This window comes from Sinohyriopsis cumingii, chromosome 3, assembly GCF_028554795.1.
Source record: "Sinohyriopsis cumingii isolate HCF-2022 chromosome 3, ASM2855479v2, whole genome shotgun sequence".
Lineage (NCBI taxonomy): Eukaryota > Metazoa > Mollusca > Bivalvia > Unionida > Unionidae > Sinohyriopsis > Sinohyriopsis cumingii.
Genome location: NC_142963.1, coordinates 93,550,394 through 93,577,787, shown reverse-complemented (window position 1 = coordinate 93,577,787; position 27,394 = coordinate 93,550,394). Strand labels below are relative to the sequence as shown.

The window sequence follows — 27,394 nt, the reverse complement described above, 5'->3', positions numbered from 1 at the left end:
TATTTGTCTATCTTGCTTTTTTCTGTTGGCCAAGTTGTGTACCTCATTGACATGTTGTAATTAAATTTTGACTTTGGATCACATATATCAAATCCATAATAGTCAGGTTACTTGAAGCCATGGCACATTTGGAACTCAAAAATTATACTTTACAGTGTGACATTATCTGATGTGTGATAAAGTAAAATTTACCAATGAAATATAACACATACATTTTAGATTTATAAAAAGTTTATACTAGTAAGCTGTGCAGATGTGTTGATGATAGGCTCCGTGTATTAAGGTGCTTAATTTAGAACTTCTTTATTTGGGTAATTAATTTCAAAATTTAACTGTTTCTACTTTATTCTTTTGTACAAACAGATAATTTGCATGCAATAAATAGAAATTAATAACCTAATCATCAGTAGTTTTGCACTAGAGAATGAACTTTGTTGTATGTAAAGTGTTGTACAGATTATATTTGCAAATATTTCTTTCTTTGGAAGATCATGAATGAGAATATTGTGGACAGTCTAAATTCTACTTTCATTTGCTTGTCAGCAGTTCATCTATATATTCCTTGACAAGTTGCAGACTATGTTTAAGGCATCTGACCCATCCTTAGTTCATGCTGCAGGCCTAAACACCTTTAACCCCCAGCTTAAATTGAATTGTCTCCCCTTATGGATAGCTCTGCAGAGTCTTGGCTTAGATGGAATTCTGGAGAGAATTCAACATTCCTGTGACCTGGTGAGTGGATAGTTAGCCTTTTCTGACAGTTTGAATGTTATCTGATTAGTAAAAGTTAGAACGTTAGCAAAAATTTAGGTGGACAATTTTTCCTAAAGGGATGTAGCGTATGGACAATCCGCATGTTATCTGTTCAACAAAAGAGAGTTAATACATCATCAGGTGGACATTTGGTTATAAAAGGGTCATGGGACCCATTTTCAAGGATTTAAAAGCTCAAAATATGGACCAGTTAATGAGACCAGTTTGACTTTAAAAAAAATTATTATGGCCTTGTTAATTTGAGTAAAGATATACAAACGTTTACATGCACTGAATGTTTGATATTGACCCGATAGTGATTCATGCATTATATTTAACAGGCTTGCTTCTTGACAAAATACATGCAGATCCATAGATCTATTAATCAAGTAAATACCATGTATACATAATTTAACTAAACAAGTTCAAATAAGAAAGGTCAGAATAATAGTTTGTTATCTATTGTTTGAGTAAGAGAGGTCAAAATAATAGTTTCATATCTAACATTTGAGTAAGAGAGATCACAATAATATTTAGATACCTGTTGTTTGAATAAGAGAGGGCAGAATAATACACTCTCTGTGCATAGAAGTGCACTGTACATGTAACATACATACACTAAATAATTTTGATAATATTGGTAGCAGTCACTAATTCTAGCATTGTGTTTCATACCTGCCTGCTTTTGCAAATCATATGAATGGTCAATAAGAACATGGAGCTAGTATTTTCTAGATATTACCAAGCAACAAAGTATGGATTTCCTTATTTTATTACAAGAAAATACATTATTTTTCAGGCAAAGCTGTTGTATGAAAATCTTGATGAGATAAAAGTAATCAGACTAATTGTAAGTACTGTATGTTGTTTATTTCATATTTTAAAAAATTCAATGTGTTTTTAAAAGGGTTATTCACTTGTGTCTTAATTAAAAATTCATCTAGCATTGATAGCTAGATGAACCTTTACTCATTTAGAAATAATTATGTTATAATTGATAAGGTACTTTCATATCATACCTATTGCATATTTTGAAATCCTCACGCAGAAGTTGTCCACATAATTAGAGTTACCAGTAAAAGGCTGTTTGACCTTTTTTGTATTCTCATTCCCATAACAAGGTAGCAAATTCTAATTCACAAGAATGTTTGCCTATAATTTGTTAAACTAAATATAAATAACATCCTTGGTTTGTAAAAAAATGTTTTGTCATTTTGGCTTCGCACTGTAGTCACCTTTTTACTGCAGGGCTTGAAATGACCTTATTAGGAATCTATAATTGTATTTATATTTCAGAGTCACAGCAAATCAGAGGAAAAAGATGGACAGAAACAAATAAGATCTATACGAGAATTAATTTCCAGAGCACTGAGTGCACTTGTGAGTAGTGCTGCATTTATTTATGTGTAATATTGTAATGGTTAATTAGTTCTTGTTGGAGGTGTGCAGTGAAGATTTCATTGATACAGTGAGTGTAATGAAAACTTATACCGTGTAAGTTTTCATCTCTATTCTGGCAGGAAATGAAAGCGTATTTCTCATTTTGTTCTCTGTTCATGTTTTCTAGAAAATTTTGAATTACAACAGTTCAGTTTCTTTGTGATAATTTAATTTGAATTCTCTAAAATAATTTATCTTTTAGTTAATTTTCTTACTTGGGAATGTCTAAGACTTATTTTTCAATGATTTAAATAAAATAGTAAATGGATCTTTTAAAATAAAAAACAATCTGTACCCAAGCAATTTACAAGAATTTAAAATAATATTCGTTATTGTTTCAGTTGATATTTGAAATAGTCACTCCTACAGTTGTGTTCAGATTTGTGGAGGACCGCCAAGATGATACAGGTAATTTAATATATCCTCACCCTTTACATTCATCAGAGTAATGTTGTGGAAAGAAAGAAAAAAAGAAAGGAAGGATGGAAGGAAGATACTCTTTGGTATAACAAATTGAATATGGTGAGGTGTTATAACTGGTTGTGTGCCAAGTTTAAAAACTGATGGTGGAGTTGCCCACTCCCCAAAAATGTGATTGGGGGTGGAGTGGGTTTCTAGAAGAACCATATATCAAGCCAAAACAATAAAGTATGATCTTGCTAAGGGCCATATATTGACCTTTGCCTGTAATATGTTTGTGAGACTTAATTGGGAAATAATTTGCAATCAGGCAAACTGCATTAAACTAGTTGTTGTCCGACCTGTTAATGTTGGGATTTATTTTTATTTTGTCATTGTTACATTATCTTGAACAAGGACAGCATATGTAAAAGTTCTCCAATAGGTTTTTGAAAGTCACGTATCTTCTACATAAGTACAACATTCAAGTTAAATTTTAGGACTGTTATATTTCGTGGGTTAATCCTTTAATATGCTAGAAATTTCTATCTTGTCTGTATGAACAATTGAATAGTTGCATCATTGTCAGCAATGTTTGGAGTTCAGGAGCAAAATTACTCTTTATATTTTCCATCGTACTGCTCATTGAAAGGGTCAGTAACAGGCAAATGGTGGAACAATTACATCAATTTGAGATAGATAATGTGTGCAATTGGAGCTGTTTTAATCTTTACAGTGAGCATAGGGAAACTTTAACTATATAAATGTGCTTTCCCACTATGTAGAATAAAGTAAAAAAAAGTAAATTCCAACCTAAAACACAAATGCAACCACTGTGGTGGGACAGAGAATGTGAAAAGTCAGAACATGAAAAATATGTACAATTGTGTAGATTCCAGCTCAATAGTTACAGTACTGATCTGAGGGATTACAAGGAGTTTTAGATCAGTGAGTACAGGGTTGCCACGCTACTGGGAAATCGGGAAAAAGTCATGAGAAATGATAACTTTTTTCCCAACCATGAAAAGTCCTTGAACTTTGCAAATATTGATGAAAGTCGGGAAAAACCTGGGAATTTTCCACCACTAATCGATGCCTGAAACAATTAAGTAATTAAGTCGTAACTAAACTGATCGCGAGTTAAATTTATCGAGTTCTAACCAGAATATTCACAGGGTGTAGTATGGATCATTTGGATGCTTGCAATAAACATATATGCTGAGTCAATCCAAATGCTCAGTGGATTAGATTAGTTTTATTTTCAAAGTCAGCTTGATATTCGTATCTTTCCTTACATAGAAGGTATGAAAACCAGTCTAGCATCACAAGAGGCCAACATGGTGGTGGCAAAGCATAGCCACTTACCGGATGGTCTAACAAACTTAAAACGTTGTTAGATTGAGCAATACATGCATGAAATCGATATGAAAATTACTTACTTTCTCAGAAATTGTGATTATTAAAATCGCTTTGGCTTTAATCTGCTGAAAGACAAGAGAAAAGTACAGCGTTGATTAAATGTGACCTGGTACTTGCGATTTGCATTGCTAGACACATGAGTACACAAATCTAACAACCCAGATTTTCAAATGTAGAGAAAAAATTATTAAATGAAAGTTGTATACTTGTTGTAATAAAAAATACAAAACTGAAAGAACTCAAAATTTTCCATATTTATATATTCCGAGAACAACTTCTGGAGGTTTGTGGAATCACGTGACTGCTACATTGGCATGTGCTCTCTGCTTGATATATGACTGGGCAGGTTGCTGATTTTTACAAAAAGTATCTTTCATTTAATATAATTAAATTTCTGAATAACAACATTAAAAAGGAGTTTGTTGTAGATATCACAAAACTATTGGACTTCCGATGTTGTCATTTGAGATTTGTGAAGCTATGTGACTAGTAATTCAAATGGCAAGTGCCGGGTCAGGTTTCATCTATGCCATAGTTTCATCTAGTTTGTCAGCAAATTAAAGGCATAATGATTATAATACATGCCATTTCTGAGAAAATAAATCATTTTACTATTGCTTTCATGCAGGTATAAGTCATTATAACAAAAGTTTAAATTTTCTAGGTCAGCTGGTAAGTGACTAACATATGTCGCTACTGCACAGTGGCAGCAAATTCCAAATTATTGATTTGCAGTTTCAATGACCATACACCCCAACCTAAATGTCTATGTATGAAAAATGGGGTGGGAATATTTGGAGGAAACTCGGATTAGAAAATGGACTGCTATTCGTTTTAAGCCAAATTTGTAGTCCAAATTGTTGAATCTCAGCTGAAATGAGAAATTGTCATCCCTTGTATTATATATTAAATAACGATACAAGCCCCTGTATCAATACAGGTTTGGGGACTGGTTTAACGAATTACAAGATGACAAGTTGATTTTACAGGAAATTCAGTCCTTGTTTATACAGTAGCGTAATAACCTGCATTGTAGGGAGTGAGGTATGCATGCGTGTGTATGGTAAACACTATTCATGCAAGCCGTCCAATTTGGTCTAGATTTTTTGAAAATTATAAATCAGTGCATTAGCAGTGAATTGCTCAGATGAGTTGACATTACTATTTTCTAGGATCCTTTGTTTTGTTTACTTGCCGATTAATAATTAGCTGGTATAGTCTATATGTTTTTGTGATAGCAAAAGTAGGGAGTATCATGCCGGCGGCTGGCATCCTTGATAATCCGATTAATGGCTATTTCTAGTTAACTGGTTAAGACTGTACAGTGCATACTCAATGTGTTTATAGTCCCTGATGTTTCATTTGTATACGTCATCGTATTTAATTTTGGTTTTCCTCTTCTTTATTTCTTTGGTACATATAATTGTTGACTACCCTTTCATGCGGTCTACCTCGGTAACATTGTAAGAGTACATAACACAGTTTCTGAACCATTGCTATGAGCTACAGACTAACACGGTATGTGCCGCGAAATACAAAACTGATTTTTGTTTTCTTCTCTTTCTTTTTTTTTCTTAGAGCAATTCACTCGCAATGTAGTAATGTGTAAAATATCCAACTGGTAATTTCTATAAATAATCATTGTGAAAATTAACTAAATATACACATGCATACTAGCGCAGGCTGGTTTGAATATTCCAGCAAGTATTGTGGGTATTGTGGGTTTTGTGGGCTTTCTTGGTTGTGGGTTTTGTCAGGAGTATTTAAGTCTTTGTGGGCTGCTTGAGAGAGGTCAGTCAGCTAGCAGCCATCAAACTAGGTACATCACAGTTATTGTGAGTTTTATTTTTATTTATTTATTTTATTTTGTTTAGTTTAGTTTATTAGAGAATTATGTAACTTTAGGCGATATTTTGGACTGTAAATATTTTTATAAAGTTTATTTAAGTACAAATCAATTTTTATTTAAGTTATTTTTTCTTCTTATTTTAATTCTTTCTCTCTTCCAAATTATATGCATTCTAGTCATTTCTAATTTATTTTTAGAAGCAAACTATTGTTTTATCATTTGTTATTTGAAATTCAGTTATATGGTCAAGTGAGTGTTGTCCTCACAGACCCATACTTTTATTCATTTCTTTATTTATTTTCTTTATTTAGTTAGTTTTTTGAAGCGAAAGACATACAGAAAAGTTTCACTACATTACAAATATATAATTCCTTTTTCTTAAATTATAAGTCCAACAAAGTTCTTGGGGAAATAAAATATCTAAGTCATTGTGAGTGTTTTCCTCACCAACTTGACATTCTAAATTCAATTCAACAATACTTGATTATTCTAGCAATCTATAAAACATAAGTTATATGTCTGTTTTATAATTTACTAGTTGTCTAAGTCATTGTGAGTGCTTTCTCACCGACTTGACATTCTAAATTCGATTCAACAATATTTGATTATGCTAGCAATCTAAACAATGTAAGTTATGTTTCTATTTTATAATTTATTAGTTGTCTAAGTCACTGTGAGAGTTTTCCTCACCGACTTGACAGCCAATTTACTTCATTTATACCAATTCACTTCAAATAAGTATTATGCTATAGTTGAGGTGTAAAGTCAAGCAAGTGTTTTCCTTGCAGATTTTTACATTTCACAATTACAATCAAGTAATAGTTTCTCTTCTGTAGTAAACTTTATTGCAACTAAATCCACATATGGTAACTCTAATATAATTTTCACTCATCAGAAGAAATAATATAATGAACTAATAGTATAGTGCTAATGTGTACCCTGACCTTGAATGAAATTATCATATACCATACTGTACCTCCAAACAATGATAGTATTTTGGCTTAGGACAAAAACAACAAGACTGTCATGGTCATGAACTGACTTTATTCGCTGTTTCTTAATAAATGAATCATCTTGTGTTATGGTTGAAAAGAAATCAAGAGTTCGAGTTTACTCCATTACCCCTCTCCTTAATCAGCTGATAAGAAGCATACTCATCCCTGGTGCGATACTCCAAGATAGTATTATCAGGACCTAGCTCGGCCGTTACAGTAGTATATAAGTTTGAAGGTCTTTTGTCAAAATTTAAATCAACCTTTTTGAAAATGTTTTTAAATGATAGATTTTTAATCAGATTGTCTTAAGGAGATTATGTTGTTTGACAAATCTTGTTTTGGGATTTTATTGGCACAGAAAAATTCAAGGTTAAACTCATTTTGTTACAAGAAAAGATTCTAATTATTTGCATTTATTGTTTTTTATTATACTGTAATAGGAAATGTTACTTTCTGTAGAATTCTTTAGAATTAAAGGTTTGACAGGAAACAAAACATAATTTATGTTCATTACGTTGTTCCCACTTAGCAACATGATGCAGGGCAGCAAATAAAGTTAGAATTTTTATTATGTTCATTGAAATGACTTTACGTGCCAATTTATAGGAATATAATCAAACTTGTGATATCTTTTGTGGTTTTGTATATGATCATCTTTTCTTACTTAGATGTTTTGGAGAGTCTTGGAAGAGAAATATCTTTTAGATTTGGAAAATGCTTGTTTTATAATCTAAAATGTTCTTTAATTCCTTTCAGTAATGGTCACATGTGAACCTTGAAAAAATTAATTTCATCCTGGAAAAACCCTGGAAATGACCCAGAAATTTATATTTAGAAAAGCGTAGGAACCATGATTATTGTGGCAAACAATGCTGCATTATTTGTGGCAACTACAATAGTCTCAGAAATGGGTAGTGGAATTGGTTACATGTCATTATTGCATATTGCATGTAAAGTGTTACATCTTGTGGTTGAACTTAAGTAACAAGATAGGTAAAAGTAAACAAGCATTCAAGTTTTCCAAAATATAAATTTATTTAAATAAAAATATAAAATCAAACAAGTGAAAAAAATCACAGTGTATGAATTCCTAGAATGTAATCATAATAATATACTATCAGTTTCTCAGTATTCTGGAAACTGTTTTTAGGTATTCTGAACAAAGCTTCTATAGTGCTTATGTGTTACTGTGATAACTGAATTTATTAGAGTTATTAATCCAAATGTTTTAACATCAGTGTAATCATGAACGAAGAATACCACTGAAATCCTTGAAAATATCACATAATCCAGTTGAATAAATGAAATATTTTAGTCCTTGAATATACAATAAGATCCGTCTTGAAAGACCACTGCTATGTGAGACTACCTCTCTTGAGAGACCACATTCTCAATGCACAAATTGATTGATTATATAGTGTTTTGACCTGTTATGAGAGACCACCTGACCATAATTTATTGGCAAAAGAGCTGGTCTTTCAAGACAGGTTCTAATGTGATCACTTAATACTCAAAGTACAGTCTCTTTAAATCAAAGATTATTCACTCTGCTATATCCAGCAACATGTACATTAATTGCAAATTACTCATTGACTCTTACTACTGCTATGTGTAACTGAAAGAATAAACATGCTACATGTATCTTCATTATATAGTGTCCTTTTGCATTTCAAATAAATCTGGTTCACTTGAATTTCTTGAACAAATTATTTCAACATAACTTGAATAGTCACAAACAAAAAGTATTTTTCTGTCCTTCATATCTTTTTGAACCAGTTAAATGCAAGGGTGTGCATGATAGCCTTCTACGGGGCAAGTGTACTGTGAATCACACGCTTGTTTACATAACCCACATTCAAACTCGCATGCCATTCTGACCCGCTTAGTTGTTTTCACCTTAGATTGATTTTGTCATCAATAGAACTCTTACTGTGGAGCATACATGTACTTTTACAATACAACTAACCATTGTATTAAAGAATATAAAATATAACTTCATGGTCTCAAATGACTTAAATAAAAATTATATTGCAAATTCAAAAGATGATATGTAATTCCATAACAAGAGCAACTACTACTTACTTGTTCTTATGGCTGCAATAGAAATGGCTAAAGTTTGTTGTATTGGGACTTTGTTCTGGCAACTCCAACATCACTGTTTGTAATCAGCATACACAGGACTACAGTCCGTTTTCACGTGATGTCACAAAACGTGTTCTTCCATATCCACCATTTTGATTCCCTAGCCATACAAACGGGCACCTAACAACATTGTTTTTCCCACACGTATCATTTTGTATGTAAAGATATAATAATAGATATCATTCTGTTGTGCATGTCAACCACACAAGACATAATGTGACTTTTCCCCTTTATTACTTCAAATAAAATATTGAAATTTCAACCATCTCTGTTATTCTTTCATAAGCAGATAGATCCTTCAGTAAACAGAACCATATAAAATTGATACATAAACAAGTAGAAACATGTAATAATTTTCAAATTTCCTGTGCTGAAATCAATCATTTGGTAATTGTTCATGTTAAAAAGCCATTTGTTTATATTTAATTTCATTTTTTTAAAAGTATTTAATGAATAATTGGTATTGACATTTGGCACAAAGTCATATTCAGGGTTCACAATAGATATTAAAACTGAAAAGTTGATTGAATCTTGACTCCAAAATCTCAAGAGTCAAAATGAAAATCTCAGGAGTCAAAACTGAAATCTTGAGTCAATTCTTTGGACGGTCATGAGCCCATAGCTGTGATTCCTTGTTATTGGTGGAAACCAATGGTGTTTAAGATTTCTTGTCTAGTGCTGAATAATGGGAGCTACTTGTACAGTAGTTTGTATGAAACATACATTCTGAAATTTTGTGAAAGTGTTTCTCTTTCTAACCATGTGTTACTGTATGTATATTTTGTATATGAAAAGAGATATTTTTACAACTTCTCAACATGTTCTGTTATGATCTGATGAGATCATTTTATATACAAACATATACCCATACAGCTATAAAGGTTATATATTATTCTGATATCAGGGATGTACGTCACATAATTGTCAGTTCACTTTTCCACTGGTTCTTAAATTTTCTAACAAATTTTGGAGATTGACTCTCCTTCTCCTCAGAGCTGACAATGTCTTTTTGTTTCTCTGGAGTCTGAGGGTCAGAAAATTCATTTGCGGCAGGTTGTTTCTGAGCCTGAAACAGAAAAGAAAATATACTTTGTGCCATTGTGATTTTAAAGTTCAGATACATGCACTGAGTGTTATTTCTGTTCATTTTTTTAAGAATGATCCATGAATTAAAACACTCAAGCTTGTAAATGTTTTGCCGACTAAAGCAAATTAATGGCCAATAAAACAATCCCATGCTCAGACTGGCTTTGTGAGAAGCCATATATTCCTGTTTTGTATAAGTTATTATAATTTAAAGCACAATCAGATAAACGAATCAAGTGAAGTCATAAATGATTCCAAAGTTTTAAACATTCCACCATATGATGCAAATTAATTGCCAGTAAAATTATTCAAGTTAGTCCACATTTTGACAAATGGCTTTGTGAGCGGTCATATGCTGCAATTCTGACCAGTTGATTATAATTTGATGTCCAAACATACCAGTTCTGGTATGTGATCAAAAGGCATTCCATTTGTGTCATAATTGTTTCCTCTTCCTCTATCATAAACTTAAAATGTAATCTCAAAACAATTCAACCAAATTTAGTTAAACCTAAGCATTAGCTACACCCAATTCATATCTGTCTTTCATTAGTGTGATATTATTGGCCGTCCAGGTGTAAACTGATCTTGGGCAAATTTCAATCAGTGCCTTCTACAGTAAATTTGTTATGGACATTGCACTCTTAGTATGAAACTAAGCTGGAGGTGAATCAAGGGTAATTAAGACTGATGCTCCAGCCCAAATCTACTTGCGTCAAAAGGACGGACCAGTCGGAATTTCAATGTGTCAGAAATGAGTCGTATTTAAATTCCACGCATCAAAACCTGAGGGTACCATCAATTGAAAACCCTGATATTCTGTATGGCACATGTTTAATTTTAAAGCAATCAAGATGAAACTTCTTAGAATGGTTTTGGCTTTCATTCAGTACCATCCTACCATCATCACCACAAATACAGTATTTCACCACACTAATTAAAATTGGTTTGTCAGCTGTCTTTGGCACAAGCACTTGTTTTCTAAAAGTATTTGTACATGAAAGTTCTGACATAATACACATGCTATGAAATTTTAATTTTGTAACTGATATTGTATGCTGAAGATCATTGCCTGGAAATACTCCTTCAAGATGACAAGCTTAGGGACAGCATACAAAATATTTCTTTAAAAAAAGTCAATATTTTCTGTCTGTACAAAAATAGATGCATTTCTATTTGATAGCAATATGCATGATTATGGTTCAACTTTACTATTCTGTCTTTCTGTCTGAACTAGGGAACTTTAGTTTTGGTTTTATTTTCATGCTATTGCAGCACTTAATTTCAAGTATAATCTATGTATAATTTGACAGTTAAGTAAATATCCTTATTGACAATTAAATCAGATTATCTTGAATATATGTGATTAATGTTGACAAAGGTTAGTTAGGGACTCTAAATGGTAGCACAAGGTGCGTACATATTGCATTATGGGTGTTTGTGTACACAATCATGACATCTGTGAAAACAACCCATGTGAAGTGCCTTTTATTTTGTTATACCATTTGTGGGGGTATTACGATATATCCTGCCATTACTTTGTTTATACTTTGATTTTACAGTGTTTCTGGAAGCTGAAATTCCATAGGGAATTGGTTCACAGTCATGCAAATGAATTAGGCAACTTGAAACTATTATTTTACAATGTTTAGTAGCTTCATTACACTGCCAATTAAAACAAAATTTTTAACTTGTAATTAGTAACATTTAAAAGTAACATCATGATTCTTTTGATTACTTTTTGTTTAAGTATTGTTTTCCAAAATGTTTTGTATGTAGTTGATGTTTTGGTTTTAATACCATTTCTCAGTGCAAGATATATACATGAAGAGCTACTATCACATACCACGTTGGCTGAACTGGAGACTCAAATTCATGCAGACAGTCCAAACTTTGAAAATAATTTTTGCACCAAACTTAAAAATTAGCACATTTTTAATAGCATTTTCAAACTTGAGCTGCAAAATTTAATGCATAAAATAGGTATCATTTACATAGTAGGTGAATTGTAGCAATGACATCTATTTCTCTTCTTCTTGCCAGGTACAGTGGTGGCACCATATGCTGTAAGTTCATACATAGAGCAGGATGAGGAAGACAAAGAGGAGGAGAACAGGAAGTTACAGTATTACAATGCTCTTAATTCTTGGGTAAGTATAACCTACATTATGTCCAGTATTTCAGTGCTCTTAATGCTTGGTTCAGTTTAACCAATGTTATGTCCAGTGTTACAGTGCAGTAGAACATAACTATGGGTTTTGACCCACTGGTCCATTTTGTAACCTTTCCACCAGTCTTTGTCACTACCCACCATGACAGTTTAGCCCCTGTGTGAGCATTGTCTGTTCAGTTTAATTTTGAGCATACACACGCAAGCACCCATGTGTTCTAGTCATGATGGGTATTGACTTGTCCAGATGGAAATACATTGGGGACAAACAGCAACCTTTTGTACAACTTACTCTGGATTGATTGTGGAAACAACAAAAACAAATCCTACAGAGAGTGATGTATTCAGACAGGCAAGCCTATTGTAGCAAGAATGGTACACACTGCGTGAAGATTGTTTTTTTTATATAATTTTTTCTGTCTGTAAATCCACACTATTTCTTATTTGTTCTCATAACTATGATTTTTCATTTATGCCAGCACAGTTTCAAACGTGGCCACACTGATTATTGTATCCTTGATTCCTGCTGAGTACAGTTTACTAATCGTATTGAGAGTGCTTTGTGTGGCCACAAGTAATTTGGAGCAGGTGCATAATCTTGAATGTAGTCACATCCAAATTAATTTGCTTGAACCACCAGAGACACCAGTTACTATCATTGTAGCTCTAACAACAATACTGATTGGTGCATCATCAGTGGTTCATGTTGTGATGATTCCAGTCACACCAAGACGTTCATGTTGTGATGATTCCAATCACACCAAGACCAACAGTTTCTGCTGCAGCAAGACCACAAATAGCGTCTACGACCAAACATGTGCATTTGTACTTTATGATTATTGCAGTTTGCTTGGCAATTTCATCTTGCAGCTGTTATTCTGCTTTGATTATTTTTTTACACTGGTAATATTGAGGATCTGTCATAGTTCTTCTATAAAAATAACAATTGTGTATTTTATTTGCTTGACAGGCAGACCTTGTCCAGTCTCATCACATGCAGTTGCAATACACCCGTGTACTTCTAACAAACTAACCTTTTCAATGCCTCTGCTGATATCATCATTGATAGCTCTGCTGTCTTTGTTGTTAGCATCACTCTTTGTGGTACCAACAACTGAAGATATAGTTTGTGAAATTATTGATTGCCAGGAACTAACTCGTCAAGATTAAAAGACAGTCAGCTTATGTGAGATAAACAGAAAAAAGAAGCTGTAGATGGCTATATGTTGTGACCCATGAACCAAAACTTAACTTGCCTTTGCAGACTGTTTTGAATATTGACTGGCCCTTAATTCGCATGAAAAGGGATGTAACTCGTATCTCTTCACAAAGATAAAAATTCCTCCAAATTTAGTTGTAATTCACAGTCAATAGATGAAGATATCTAACTATACCTGTCACACTGGCATAAAGTTGACTTCCATTTCTATGTGATAACACAACTACTTTTCCCACAATCCAGCAAACAAATTACTTCAATCTGGTACCATAATCATAAAAATTGTCTCGTTTTTAAATTTGACATATTAACACAATATACTGTCAACATGGCCCGAGTTGGTGTACAAACAAGATAAGAAATGCTTGCACATCAATTCGCTAGATATTCCTTTATGGGAACAGTGCTCTCCTTTTGAAGCAAAAATTCAGTTTGCATAGACTGAACAGTCAATATTGATATGTCCTAGTGACTACTTAAGTCAGGGAGGAACCATTGCTTGGTTAGGAGAGAACTGGCAGCTAATTGCAGTAGGGAGGTGACTGTTACATACAGGACATTTATATAAGAAATTTACCAGGAGAGAACTAGAATGGTTGTGAACAGATGACTGCTGAGTAAAGTTGACCATTAGGACAGGTTTGATTGTACTTGTTTAGGTCATATTCTCAAGGTCAAGGTCACAGCTTAATATTTGAAAGTTTCTTTTGCTTTGTATCAAAATGTGTTTGAGGTACATGGATGAACCATGGTACACTTAATACTCAGTTTGGTAGTGGTTCATTTATCACAGGGTATTATTTCTGCTCTTTTCATCTAATGATTTTTTTATAGATACAATAATGAAACTTAGTTTCTTTAGATATCGGCCAAGTGACTTTATTACTCTGTCTTAAAGGTCATATAGATTTCATTATTGTCGACCACTCTGGTGGCCTAGGTGGTTAGAGCATTTGCCCTTGGATGCGGGAGGTCACAGGTTCGAACCCATGCTGAGTCATATCAGAGACTTATAAAAAATGGTACAAACAGCTGCCTTGCTTGGCACTCAGATACAGAGGTTAGTCTTAGGATTGGTCAGCCTGGTGTCAGTATAATGTGACTGGATGGGACATCATGCTACATGTCTGCAGCATGATGCCTCATTGCTAGACATCACTATAAACTGCCACACTGTAGATATAGCATTATGACTGAAAGTTTGTTAAAGCTACATTAAAAATTTAAATCACACACACACATTCATGATTGAGAACTTTGATGATCTCATTATATTAGGCAGCAAACAACCATTCACTAATTTTCTTGTTTAATTTATTAAATAAATCTCAATGAATATTTCCTTTCCATAGATGTGTGTCTCAAGGAAATTGAAAGATTTTAAGATTTTTAGTTGATTCTTTTCAAAATGAGATTTTGAGTTACTACATTTTATATGAGGTACATACAAATATTTTTAATGGGTTGCTGTATTTCAGCTCATCTATGTTGTATTGTATGAAACATCCTGCATTCCCCTGTAATCAACAAATATTTTGAAGTTAGTCAAGAGACATAGTTCACTAAAAAGAATTCCAAACTAAAAACAAAGAGTGTGTATTGTATGTTGTGTCTTTCAGCTGGCTGAGACATTACAATTGGAGAATCCAAAACTGGATATACAGATGGTGGAGATAGAGAAGGAAGGAGTCTGTATCAGATTTGCCCCTCTGGAATCGGCGCAAGGTGTGTCTTTAGGACTAATACAGTGTGACCCTTCTATAGCATGCTCCGTTATAACATGAATTTGGATATAACACGGTTGTAGTGTGGCTCCAGAAATTTCATATACATGTATTTTTCTTGTACATGAAAAAAAAATCTTTCTTAAAAGTACAAAAAAAATCCATAAAAATTGTGTTCTCATTTTGGGGAAGAGATCGCATATGAATAATACAAGATGATAGTGGCATGGCTTCTGAACTTGTATATGTATTTTTCTCATACATGAAAAAATAGTTTTTCTTCTTCTTAAAATTACAAAAAATAACATGTAAAAGGTTTATTTTGGTATCTCGTAGTGCTTTGCCGATGTCGTACATTTTTATTTCCCTTATTGGCGGCAAAATATGCGATCTGGCAATTTTGTTTTTATTGGTGGCGTTGTTGGCTGTTTAAACTTGTATATGCAGCCATTGGTTTGGAGTGGAGAAATTCAGACACCCATGAAAGGAAGCTGCAAATTTGATATAAAATGCACTGAAATTTATCTGTTGCTACGTAAACAAATTCTTTGTCCATATTGACAAACCATCTTAACAGTGCATTGTTGTACCATAATCCGCTTATCTTGACACCTAGCATGAGTATTGTATGTTGTGAGATATCCACATTTTTCATTGTTATTTCTAGTAATGGAGATCAACCGGATAGGCATTATCTTGTAATCTATCTTTTGTTGGAATTTTGTCTGCTCGCTAGTAATTAATTTATTTACATAGACTAACATTTTTATGTGGATGGCAAGTAAAATTCCTCTTCTTTTCACTCAGATTTAAATCCTTCACAACACTCACATTTTCTGTAATAATCCTTGTCATCAGACCAGAACACCTGCGTCTCTATCATCTGTTGACCCTTTCTTAAATTTCTGATGCATGCATGGAAGGCAGCATTACTCCGCTACCACTGATGTATAAAAATAAAAAAATCTTGTTGGTCTGTTCAATAGGCAGGTAGGAACAGTAACTAGAAAAGACCAAACGATGGTCAATTCCTTTAAAAAATGTACCCAGATAAAATAGTTTGCTGAAATTTCAAAGGAAACAGATTACCTTTGAAGCAGACCACTCCGGTGGCCTAGTGGTTAGAGCATCCACCTTGTATGCAAGAGGTCATGGGTTCGATCCCCAGCCGAGTCTAACCAAAGACTTACAAAAATGGTACTAACAGCTGCCTCGCTTGGCACTCAGCATTAAGAGGTTAGTGTTAGGACACAGTTACCATCTTAAATAAGGGGCCCCGAGTGGCCGAGTGGTCTAAAGCGCTCTTCGTTACAGATCACTGCCATCTCACCTCTGTCTGCGGCGGTTTGAGTCTAAGATTCAGCCAATGTGGGTATGTGAGAAAGCTTGCCAATAGCTTCTCGTGGGTTGGTGGTTCTTTCTGGGGTTTTCCCGGGTTCTTCCTCCACCATTAATACTGGCCGCCATGTATAGCCTATCGTGTGCTGAAAAATGGCGTTAAACCCCACAACAACAGCAACAACAACAACCATCTTAAATCGATGCGTATTAAACGAGAAATACACCTGTAGTGAAAACAGAGAAGGCATATATAATATTTGACTTTATTTAGAGAACTATGTATTGGTATATATACATGTATACTGTTTATATATCCATGACTAATGTATAGCATGAATCAAGTATCAACACCGTGTACTCACCCATGAATCTCATCACATACATTGAAAGTGAAGCAATTCTGACAGGTTAATTCCACTTTTTCCCCAACAAGGTGGCTGTCCCTATACCCAGTTGAAATGAGTTTTAATTTCACTACAATGCTTAAAAAATGTCCTATTCCACATTTTAGCTTCATTGGTTCATTAAGTCGAAAGTTTGTTGTCTATGGTACTTGCAATACTCTTGTAAAATATGGTGAAGTTATTGATATTTTTTAAAGTTGTTTTACCATTTGTTTTTGTCACAGTTGACTTCAAATGGCACCATACATTTTCACCACTGGACTTTTCCAGGTGTTATTTTTCAATTTTTACTTTAATTATAATGTTGGAGAGGATTTTGACCCAAAAAATTAATCTTGCCGAAGGAGTAACTTAAGCTTCTCTGCCAATTCCATGTGGTTGCAGATTTATTACCCCTTGCATGCATTTACATGTGACCATTTCAAATGGCTCTTCTTGCCCAATGGTAACCTTTCATGTGTCATCTAGATCAAAACATCGCAGTGTTTATCCACATAAAAACTTCTCCTTTGCATGACAGGAATTGGCTTATGGCAGGAATACCCCTCAAAAACCTACAGCCAGAAATAATGATTTGTACAGATGCATGCCTTTCCGGTCAGGGAGCACAGTTTCTACTGGACTATGACTCTCATTGGCAAGTGGATGCTTCAAGAGATGATTCTTCACATCATCCTGGAAATAAAGTCTGTTCTCAATGCCTCCATTTGGGTTGAATACACATGCAGGCATATCATCCTAATATTGTGAGACAGTTTGTTAGTAATCACATACCTCCTCAGACTGGGAGGGATCAAATTACTGGACCTTTATGTCATAGTATGGGATTGAATTCAGAGGTATGCAAAATACCAGATAAATATTCAGGTCTGTCACATACCAGGGTGACTTAACATTTTAGCTTACTCATTGTCAAGGAGACAACAGCTGCTTCATACAGAGTGGTCTCTCTCCATCCTTCCACATTGCATTGAGTCTGCACCCTGTTTGACTGCCCGGTGATAGTGCTTTTTGCAACGAGGTGGAACAGCAAATTGCCCACCTTTGTCTTACCTTTTCCAGACCAAAAAGCATGGGTTATCATGCTCCATACGTCAGCTAAGAGGGAATGTGGGCCTAACCCTCCTTCCACCAGTTCTGATACCAAAAGACGTCTTGAAAGTGAGGGACACAAACTGCCAGATAGTTCTGATCGCTCCCATACATTGGGGCAGATCTTGGATCAAAGATCTGATTGCCCTAGTGACAAATGTACACAGGAAACTATAGTAACCACCATCCAGCTCAAGCAGCCCCAGTTGCCACTGTACCATCCATGTCCATAGAAACTTCATGCCTGGCTCTTGTCAGGGATATCTTACGCTAATTCAGAACTTCATTTCTGGAGAGGATAGTAAAAGCTAGAATGCCCTTAACTCTGTAAGGCAAATGAAAGAAAATGGCAGGCTTTTACTGACTGGTGGCACATCAGTGATACCATATCACTCTCTGTCTACATTCTTCAGCTGGCCTGCTTTTTTCTCTTTCTCTTTAAAGACCAGGTGTTAGCCCCCATCACCGTAAAGGAATACTGGTCCATGATCTTGGACACATTCTGACATCATGGACAAGATGATATTGGTCACAACAAAGACCTTCCAACTTAATGATCAATATTGATCTATCCAGATCATCTGATTCCCAAAATGTAATCTCCTATGTTTAGACATGGCTTAACTTGTCAAAGTTCAAGCCCCTTTCATCTGCATCGATCAATCACCTATCAGATAAGACTTTCTTTCTGATAGCACTTGCTCAGTATACAGTCAATGAGCTAGATGCCCTCTCCATGGATCCAAACTACTTACAGCTACATCACAATTGATTAGTTGTCGTCACTAGGTAATCCACAAATATGTACTTGTTCCCTCTCCTGAATTGATGCATCAAGAGATGTATGTGCTCTCATATTACTGGAAGTGTATGGAGAACATCAGCAATTGCTGGGCCAGGCTTTTTCTGCCTCTCCAGTCTGGGAAGCAAGATATAAGACCAGAAGTACTAGTCACTTGGTTAATGGGAGTTACAAAATCTGCGTTTACTTCTCTTAGGAACAGGTATCCCTCGTGAAAATCTGGGCTCACTAAATATAGTTTGCCTGAGCCTGGCATCTGAAGGCAACGTCTCCATTCAAAACATAGTGATGTCAGTTGGATGCCATGCCCATACCACTTTCTCTGTCTGTGGAACATGGCCTTGCAGTGGAGGGAACTGAACCTCATTAGCCCATTTGTCGCTGCACCAACAGTAACCACAATGTGTTTATGACAGCACAACCTCAGAACCAAATGTTACTGGCCACATTTACTGGATTCGCCTGGAAGAACCTTTAGGCTGAGACCATAATTAAGAGAGCAAGAGTCCCACAGGGATCTCCTCACAATGGTATAAGTGTCTTGTTGTGCTAAACTAACATTAGAAGAATTCCATCCATTAGTAGAGCAGTTGTACTCTACATTGGTAGAGGTAGGATGCTCAACATTTCCTCTTCCTTTTACGTGTTCTCCTAATGTAATGTGATCATCAGATGTATTTGATGGAGGGAGAAAATATTTTTGTCAGTTATGTTTCTCCAATCATACCTTATCACATTACAGATAATCCTTACTACCCTTCCCTGCAATGCAAAACATCCTTTAAGGTTTTACTCCAGTAACAAAAAAAGAAACTAGTTTAAAACAGGTATTATGGTAGCCACTTAATGGGTAGAAATGGGAGCTTCTTCCCCTATAATATATAGAAAGACATAATTTACAGGAATGTATTGGGTTTTATTTTTATTGCATTTAAGTAGCTATATTATCGAGACAGCAATTGTTTCTTGCTCTGACACATGAACAGGTTTTTCTTTTGTACCAATGGTGGTAGGAGAAAAAAATCTGCAGGGAGAAACATCTGATGCTAATTAAACCATTGATTCTGGTAAATTAATATTATGACATTTTATATCAATTACTAAATTCATAGCATCGACTGTATTATGAAGAGGCCATAAATTGAAACATATTGGTTGTAATCACACATTTAATGCATTAATTTAAAAATTAGTAAAGGAACAAAATATAAATCCATGAGAGGTGATTATATTGATTGGGAAAAAAATTAACAGAATTGAATTTTAGTCATTCTCAGGGGAATGGTAACATGGTTCTCTTTTCATTTTAGTTCTGGGTACAACAAAGGAGGATGTTGAAAAATTTGTCAATGTGATTAAACAACAACTGGTGAGTTTATAGATTTTTTATTCAGTATGCTTAAATAGCATCTGGTGGGGTTTTCTGTTTTTATTCAAGGTACTTAAACACAAGCTAGTGGTGTTTTAGCATTCACACATTTTTTGTTGACTTTTTAGTTTGTTGCATATTATAAATTTAAAGATCATACATATGACCCAATCTTATTTACAGAAGTATCCACAGATTTAAGATAGATGGATACTTGCATATAGATAAACCAGTTTAGTGGAGATTTTGTCAGTATGATGAATGTGCTTGGCTACCATAGAATTGCATGACAGAGCAAAGGAACATTCAGAAAATGGATCAATTAAATACTTAATTTTAGCATTATTTCTTTTGAAGTATATGATTTTATGATACCAGAAGCTTTAAATGTGGTTCCTTATCACTAGATTTTAGATGAATATGCCATTTTGAAGCAGAAATATGTTGCTTTGTAATTAGATCAATACAGTATAATACAATAAGTAAATATGTCTATGACCTGATGCATTTTTCAAAGTGGCTGTCATAAGGTTAATTATATGAATGAAAATTTAGAAAATACTGTGAGTGTTTGGATAGCTCTGATGTCTGAAGTATAAATGTTGTATTAAAAGTTCACCATAGGTTTATTTTTAAGTACAGTGAACTCTGAACTTCCATTTTTCACAGCTTCATCTTAAATGTCCTTCCAAAGTACTTTCGTAATCTTGATATCTTGAAATTGTCATTGATGTGCCTGACCCTGTACAAAATCTTTGAATAATTGTAAAATAAAATATGGAGGATCATCTCAAAATGTTGATGATCCTACTGAGTCTGCTTTCACTGATTTAATTGACTCTGTCTAAAGTTGTATGAATGACAACAATTTCCAATTTCTGGGTGTGAATTAAATGAGTAGTCTTCTGTCTAATACATTGACAAAGGTAATAAAACAATGACAGACTGCTCCGGTGGCCTAGTGGTTAGAACATCTGCCTCAGATGCAGGAGGTCGTGGGTTCGATCCCCGGCCAAGTCATACCAAAGACTTAGAAAAAATAGTACTCAGCATTAAGAGGTTAGTGTTAGGACTGGTTGGCCTGGCGTCAGGATAATGTGACTGGGTGGGACATCGTGCTACATGTCTTTGGCATGATGCCTCAGTGCTAGACATCACTATAAACTGCCACACTGCAGATGTTGTAGCGACTGAATTTTTTTTAAGGTTATGAATCCAAATCACACACAGACACACATGAAACAGTGATGGGTACGGACATATATGAATCCACAGAATTGTGATTATGTGGTTTGTCATACCTTCAGCATCTTATCAACATTAACAAATTTCCTGATTGAATTGAATAACTACATGTAGCAAATGATGTTGAATTTCATTTGACTTGTGTCAGTTTCAAGTTCACTGGATTTCCCTACTCCCTCAACAGACCTACCAGCTTTTACGATTTTGCCGTAAGTCTTACAAAAATACAAACTTGCGACATAAAAGCAAAAGCTACAGAAAAATGATCATTGCCGAAAAATCCAGAAAATTTGTTCATCCGTGTTTGATTTGGATCTGGGTTTCAAATTAGAAGTAGTGAAATTGTTCAGGGAACCAGACTAACTTTACAGCAGCACATCAGATGCTTTAAACTGCACTTATTTTTTCATGTGAAACGTCTGCATGATCAAACTGTTGATCATATAATTTTTTTTAAATGACGTCCAGCAAGCGTGTTTAAGATGCATGTTTAAGATGAAAGGGAAAATAAGCCTCTTGGAAAGTGTTAATAATGAACACAGAAAAAAAAGTAATATTCAGATTCTTGTAAATAAAAGATGGAAGGGACTCGGTTATGTTTATTGGACACCATATGTCAATTTGAGTATGTCTTGTGGCGGGAAATATGATTGCCATCGTCATGTGAAATGGAAAAAGAATTTCCAAGAATTACGCCAAGTTGAAAGATAGCAACAAGCCATTGAGCTGCACAGGGTTTGGAACTTTTCAGTTGAACATAATGTTTATCGTCGCTGCACGTTCTGAATACTGAACTTTTATTTATGTTTTCCAGCTTTACAATAGCAGTGTATGATATTTTGTTACACCTTACTGAAAACTGTACTGAAAAATCAACTGCCTTGTTGAGACAGTCTTGTCAGTTTTATCAATATTGAGACGGTCTTGTCAGTTTTATCAATGCCTTTCACTTCTGGGAGGATTGACTCTCAGGCAAAATGGTCCTCATTATGTCTGACAAGTCTGTTGTGGTGTCCTACCTCCTGAAACAGGGGGAACCAAATCACCTGATGTATTTTCTAATTTGGCAGTTGCTTCATTTATGTGACAATCTCCATATCAATTTACAAATCAGACACATGCCTGGCAGACTCATTGTCTTGGATGACACTCTATCCAAGAATGGTCAAGTCCTTCAAATAGAATAGTCTCTCCATCAGTTGGTCTTTACTTGGATCTGCGCACTTTGTGAACACTTGATTGATCTTTTTGCAACAAAGTGTAATCACAAGTTTCCAACCTTTGTCTCTCCAGTTCCAGTCCCAGAAGCTTGGGCCATCAGCACTCTGTCAATCAGTTGGGAGGGGTTGTAGGCATTTTTCTACACACCCCCCCCAAAGTCTTAGTACCAAAAATAATCCAGAAATTACTTGGTCAGAAATGCAAGATGATTATGATAACTCCTTTGAGATGGGTTAATGATCTACTGGATCTAGTGAGAAATCTGCCCCAAAAGATTCTGGCCAACCCAACTCTTTTCAAGTCACCATGGTCATGGGTGTTCCATCTCAGCCTGGATCATCTTCTTCACACTTGGCTTTTGTCCAGACAGTCTTGCGAGGCAAACAGTTTAAACCTTCAATTATGGAAAGAATTTTGAGAGCCAGAAGGCCCTCCACTCTGATAACTTACGAGTAATAATGGCTTGTTTTTAGGGACTGGTGACATATCAATAACATTATCCCTCTAAGTGCCTCAATCCTTTAACTGGCCTACTTTTTTCTCATGGTCTTTGAGGAGAAACAGTTGGTCCCAGTTACTATCAAAGGCTACAGCTTCAGGATATTAGAAACATTCCGGCATCATGGTAGAAATGATATTGGGCATGATAAAGGTCTGTCTGATGTTTTAGCCAATTTGGATCTAAATCGACCAAAATCTTTAACTATGTTCTAAAATGGAAATTGTCCTGGGTTTTAGCATGGTTCCATTTAAGCCTTTAGCCCACATTTCACTAATGTTACTATCATACAAAACATGTTTCCTGATAGCTTAAGATTCAGCATGCAGGGTGAACGAGTGACATGTCCTTTCTGTTGACCTGAACTGTCTTCAGTTCAGATTGGCTGGTTTGGTGTTCCTCTTGACACAACCAGGCATTGTAGTCTAAAATAGGTACCATCATCATCAATCAAAAGAGTCATCATTCGCTTGCTGTCTTCCTTAGATAGGTCATGAACAGCAGCCTTGCAAGATCTGTTTGCATACTCAGGCACTACTTGAAATGCACAGAGACAAGCCATGGCATGCCTCTTTCTTCTGGTGAAGCCAGGAAATAGGATATCACTCCTCAAGCCCTTGCCTTGTGGCTGAAATGGGTTATGTACTTTGAAGTCTCACAATGTCCAAGTTGCCTCGTGAAGATTACCACTGAATTAATAAGAGTGATCTCTGCAAGTCTTGTGTTAGAATGTAATGTTTTGATGCAACTTATAGTAGAAGCTGTTGGCTGACCTGCAGACTCAATCTTTCTCAAGGCTGTTGCATATGTTTAAGAGAATGGGTTATCATTTGCATGGGGAATACAGCCATGATTCCTTCGAAGGATACCCAAGATAGCGGTTGGATGCCCAGTATTCCCACCTCCTATTACTTATTCTCTTAGCACAAAGTGATTGAGGAATGTATTTGGAGAAGAAAACCAATTTTTAAGTAAACTATGTTTCTCTGAGAATACTTCCCCAATCACATTTCTTATAAACCATCAAAACCATCCTATCATGCGAACATCTTTGTTAGTATATTGCTCAGCTAAAAAAAACTAGCGACACCTTATATTGGAAAGGGGATGTAATGGGCAAGAGTTAATGCCTTTTGTCTGTGTAAGAGTGACAGAAAAAAGATGATTTTTGTCTTTTTGTAGGGCTAAATTTGCAAGGTTGCAGGCTGATATTCCTAATATAATGTGATTGGGTAAGTTAACTCAGAGAGACATTATGTACTTAAAAATTTGCTCTCTACATTTATTGTGACATTGGAATCACTAATCATACTATCTTTCTCTCATTGTAATATTGATATAAGCTGTACATGAGTTCACAACTTCATTTCTTCTGTTATACCAGGTTAGACATATTCTTAAATGACATTTTGATGTGATTGTTGCAGACAATACTGGATGCCACTGTAATGAGCCGGGAGAAGTTCCGTATGATTATAGAGGCCCAGAACAATCTGCGCATGGTGGAGATCTCAAACTGGGCAGGTCTTGGGGCCGTGCAGTAAGTTATCAGCAGCTAATTGCTCATATTTCTGACTCTGTTTTAGGCAAGTTCATATTTTATTCCATTGATTGATATTTTAATCAGATTTATTTTTCTTACAAGAGATGTGAAAATTAGTGTTAATTTTTTTGATTTGTGAATTGTGATAGTTGATGGTGTTAAAATATTAGATCCATCTCTAATAAAGATCATCTTCAGTATTGTTTCTGAGTTTTAACTACTTTCTGTTTGATGGCAAAAATAATAATTGTTTTGCTATCCAAATACATACAAAAATATTTCATTCATTGTTTGAAAAGGATCAACAAAAAATCAAGCAACCAAATTCATATAATATATGGCTATCAGTTGAATGATAACTGATATCATTTGCCTAGTTTCATCAAGTTTATTTCAGTCTACAGGAAAATGCAAGCATATTGAAAAAATACAGCTTAACACAGAAAAGAATCTGCCATGTTTTCAGGCTCTTTCCATTCTCTACCACCCACATAAATATGACTCAGATTAGTTGCAGAGTTTGACATTAAATAAATGAAAATAATTTTTTTACATATGTTCAGAAAGTTTAAAAGAGAGTAGTATAAGACATTCTGTAAAGTTCTTTACTAGGTTGTTGAGCAATGTAAAACCTTTAAATTGTTTTGTTTGAAGTAGGAGATTGTAAACCTGATTGTATGTTTTACTGTTGGTGGCAGTGAAGTCATAGCTACTTTGTTAACAAACATTAAGGTTTTTAAGGCATATAATGTACACCACAGCACAATAATTTACATCACAGAACTATGCGGTGGAAATAACATTGTTTCTTCAAATATGTTACCCAATCTTAATACCTTGGGGAAACTACTACTACCTACCAGATCTAGCCCTCCCAGATTTAAACTTTTTAGCAAACAATTATCTGCCTGCCTAGGTGGCAGTGAGATATTTATTACTTTTCAATGTCATCAGTTTCCTGTCTTCACACATTTAAGCATGTTTAGTGCTTATTATCACAGGTTGCAGTGGCCTCCCCTCACATTGCTATAATTGTATTAATAAGTGCATGTCTGGTGGATGATATAAAAAAATATTGCCATATAATTTTCGCTACAACCAGATGCATACAGATAACTTTTCTATATTGTCTTATTGTGCACTTCATAGTTATATAGGTGACGCTTTACTGATTTTTCCTGTTTGCCATCATGATGCCTTTCCCACAGGTAACATTGCCTCACAGCAGATATTTGTAAGTATCAGTAGTGACATTTCATTGCCCTTTTTATGTGCAGGTTTTGTGTGTACCAGAGATAACTCGTATTACTGTATATCTTCCACTGGTTGGATGCATACAGGTAAGTTTTCTGTAGTTTTACTTGTAGTGTCCACTTCATAGTTACACTAAGTGACATTTCAGTGATGTTACCTGTATAGGCGGTCAAAAATTGGCCTTCCTACAGGTAACTGTTATTAGAATTAAGTATTTAATATCGACATGTAAATATTAATAGCAATTCCCTAATTCTCTACCTGTACTGGCCATGTGCACCCTTTTACAAGTATTTGTTATAGTGTGTAACTCTGTAAGGACACTCCTAAGTTAATAAAGGAGGACACATGTGGCACCATCCATGTATATAGTGTCTACTTTATTTTGTCTTAAAGATTTAGACCATGGGTGTGACCAGACTGACATCTACTCTATATGTGTAGTTTTCTCTGGTTGTCTTTCTCTGAATACATGTCAGACTTACATGTTAAGGACATAAGTCAATGGGCAGCAATTCTGTGGGTACTAAAGGGGAAGGTCCATAAACATACCTTGAAGGACAAAGACATCAGCTTGCCCACAAGGATTTGAAAGGATATTATTTACTGGGAAGCAAGATAGAGAGCAACAACAGTCTAAATGACCATCTCGCATATCAGAATTATGGACGAGGTATGTATAACAATATCCCATACCCCATTCCATCCTCAAGAACTGGACAACATCATGCCAGCCAAGATGGCCATATTCCTTCACAACCAGACTCAGCCATATGACTATGATCGCATTGGTTCATAACCACAATTGATCATACAGTATCAGTCACCAGAAGAACAAACTTGACCGCTTCATGACTTGCATAGTGCACTTTCAGCCTATGATGTCCATCTTGGTACCTCAGTACCCAAGAACTCAGTTCATGAACCCATTTATTTAGCAGTCTAACCTGCATAGTGCTGCTAGGAACTTCCTTTGGACGATGTCCAGTTCATATAGGCACTCTCATGGATCAACCTAACCTGTACAGTACCGCTAGACACTTCTGGCATACAGTGTCCAAATTGGTGTCTCAGTTTCCAAGAGATGTCTCTTCATTCATCCTCAAGTCTTTGCCACCCAAAGGGAGCCTCTACTTATTGACAGCTTGGAAGAAATCATCTAATGCATGATCTAATGCAAGTGTAGTGAGCTACCATCTTTGATATTCTTCTCCAAGTACTGTACAGGTAGCACCAGAGACATTGGCTTCATTACTTTAATCCAAAAATTATGAAAACTGGCTCTTTAAGTTCCCTCATTGTTATTAGATCATACAATATGTGAAGACTCAGCAGTAAGGCTTAGACAAAAGAAATTTTCCACCCACTCCCATCGGATTTCTTTCCTTGTTCCTCTGCAACACCAGCCAGGTCAGCAGTTCCAACATT

The 27,394-nt window shown here is 35.1% G+C and overlaps 1 protein-coding gene and 1 long non-coding RNA gene across 5 annotated transcripts in view; one reads left to right on the top strand and one right to left on the bottom strand.

The window, feature by feature from the left end:
* LOC149803303 (putative pyridoxal-dependent decarboxylase domain-containing protein 2) overlaps positions 1-27,394 on the top strand; it is a 117,119-nt gene that overhangs the window by 33,610 nt on the left and 56,115 nt on the right. For 3 of the 4 annotated variants that reach the window (XM_089952995.1, XM_089952992.1, XM_089952994.1), the window contains exons 11-18: positions 577-732; positions 1,553-1,603; positions 2,050-2,133; positions 2,535-2,601; positions 12,127-12,233; positions 15,092-15,197; positions 20,146-20,204; positions 24,597-24,709. In XM_089952995.1, the coding sequence (XP_089809121.1) occupies positions 577-732; positions 1,553-1,603; positions 2,050-2,133; positions 2,535-2,601; positions 12,127-12,233; positions 15,092-15,197; positions 20,146-20,204; positions 24,597-24,709 (743 nt within the window). The remainder of the gene's footprint in view (positions 1-576; positions 733-1,552; positions 1,604-2,049; positions 2,134-2,534; positions 2,602-12,126; positions 12,234-15,091; positions 15,198-20,145; positions 20,205-24,596; positions 24,710-27,394) is intronic. The other variant, XM_089952993.1, reaches the window with a different exon arrangement.
* The window catches only part of LOC149803304 (uncharacterized), a 70,235-nt gene continuing 52,226 nt past the window's right edge, over positions 9,386-27,394 (bottom strand). Inside the window, exon 2 of the long non-coding RNA XR_016420186.1 lies at positions 9,386-10,063. This is a non-coding gene — a long non-coding RNA (uncharacterized LOC149803304). The remainder of the gene's footprint in view (positions 10,064-27,394) is intronic.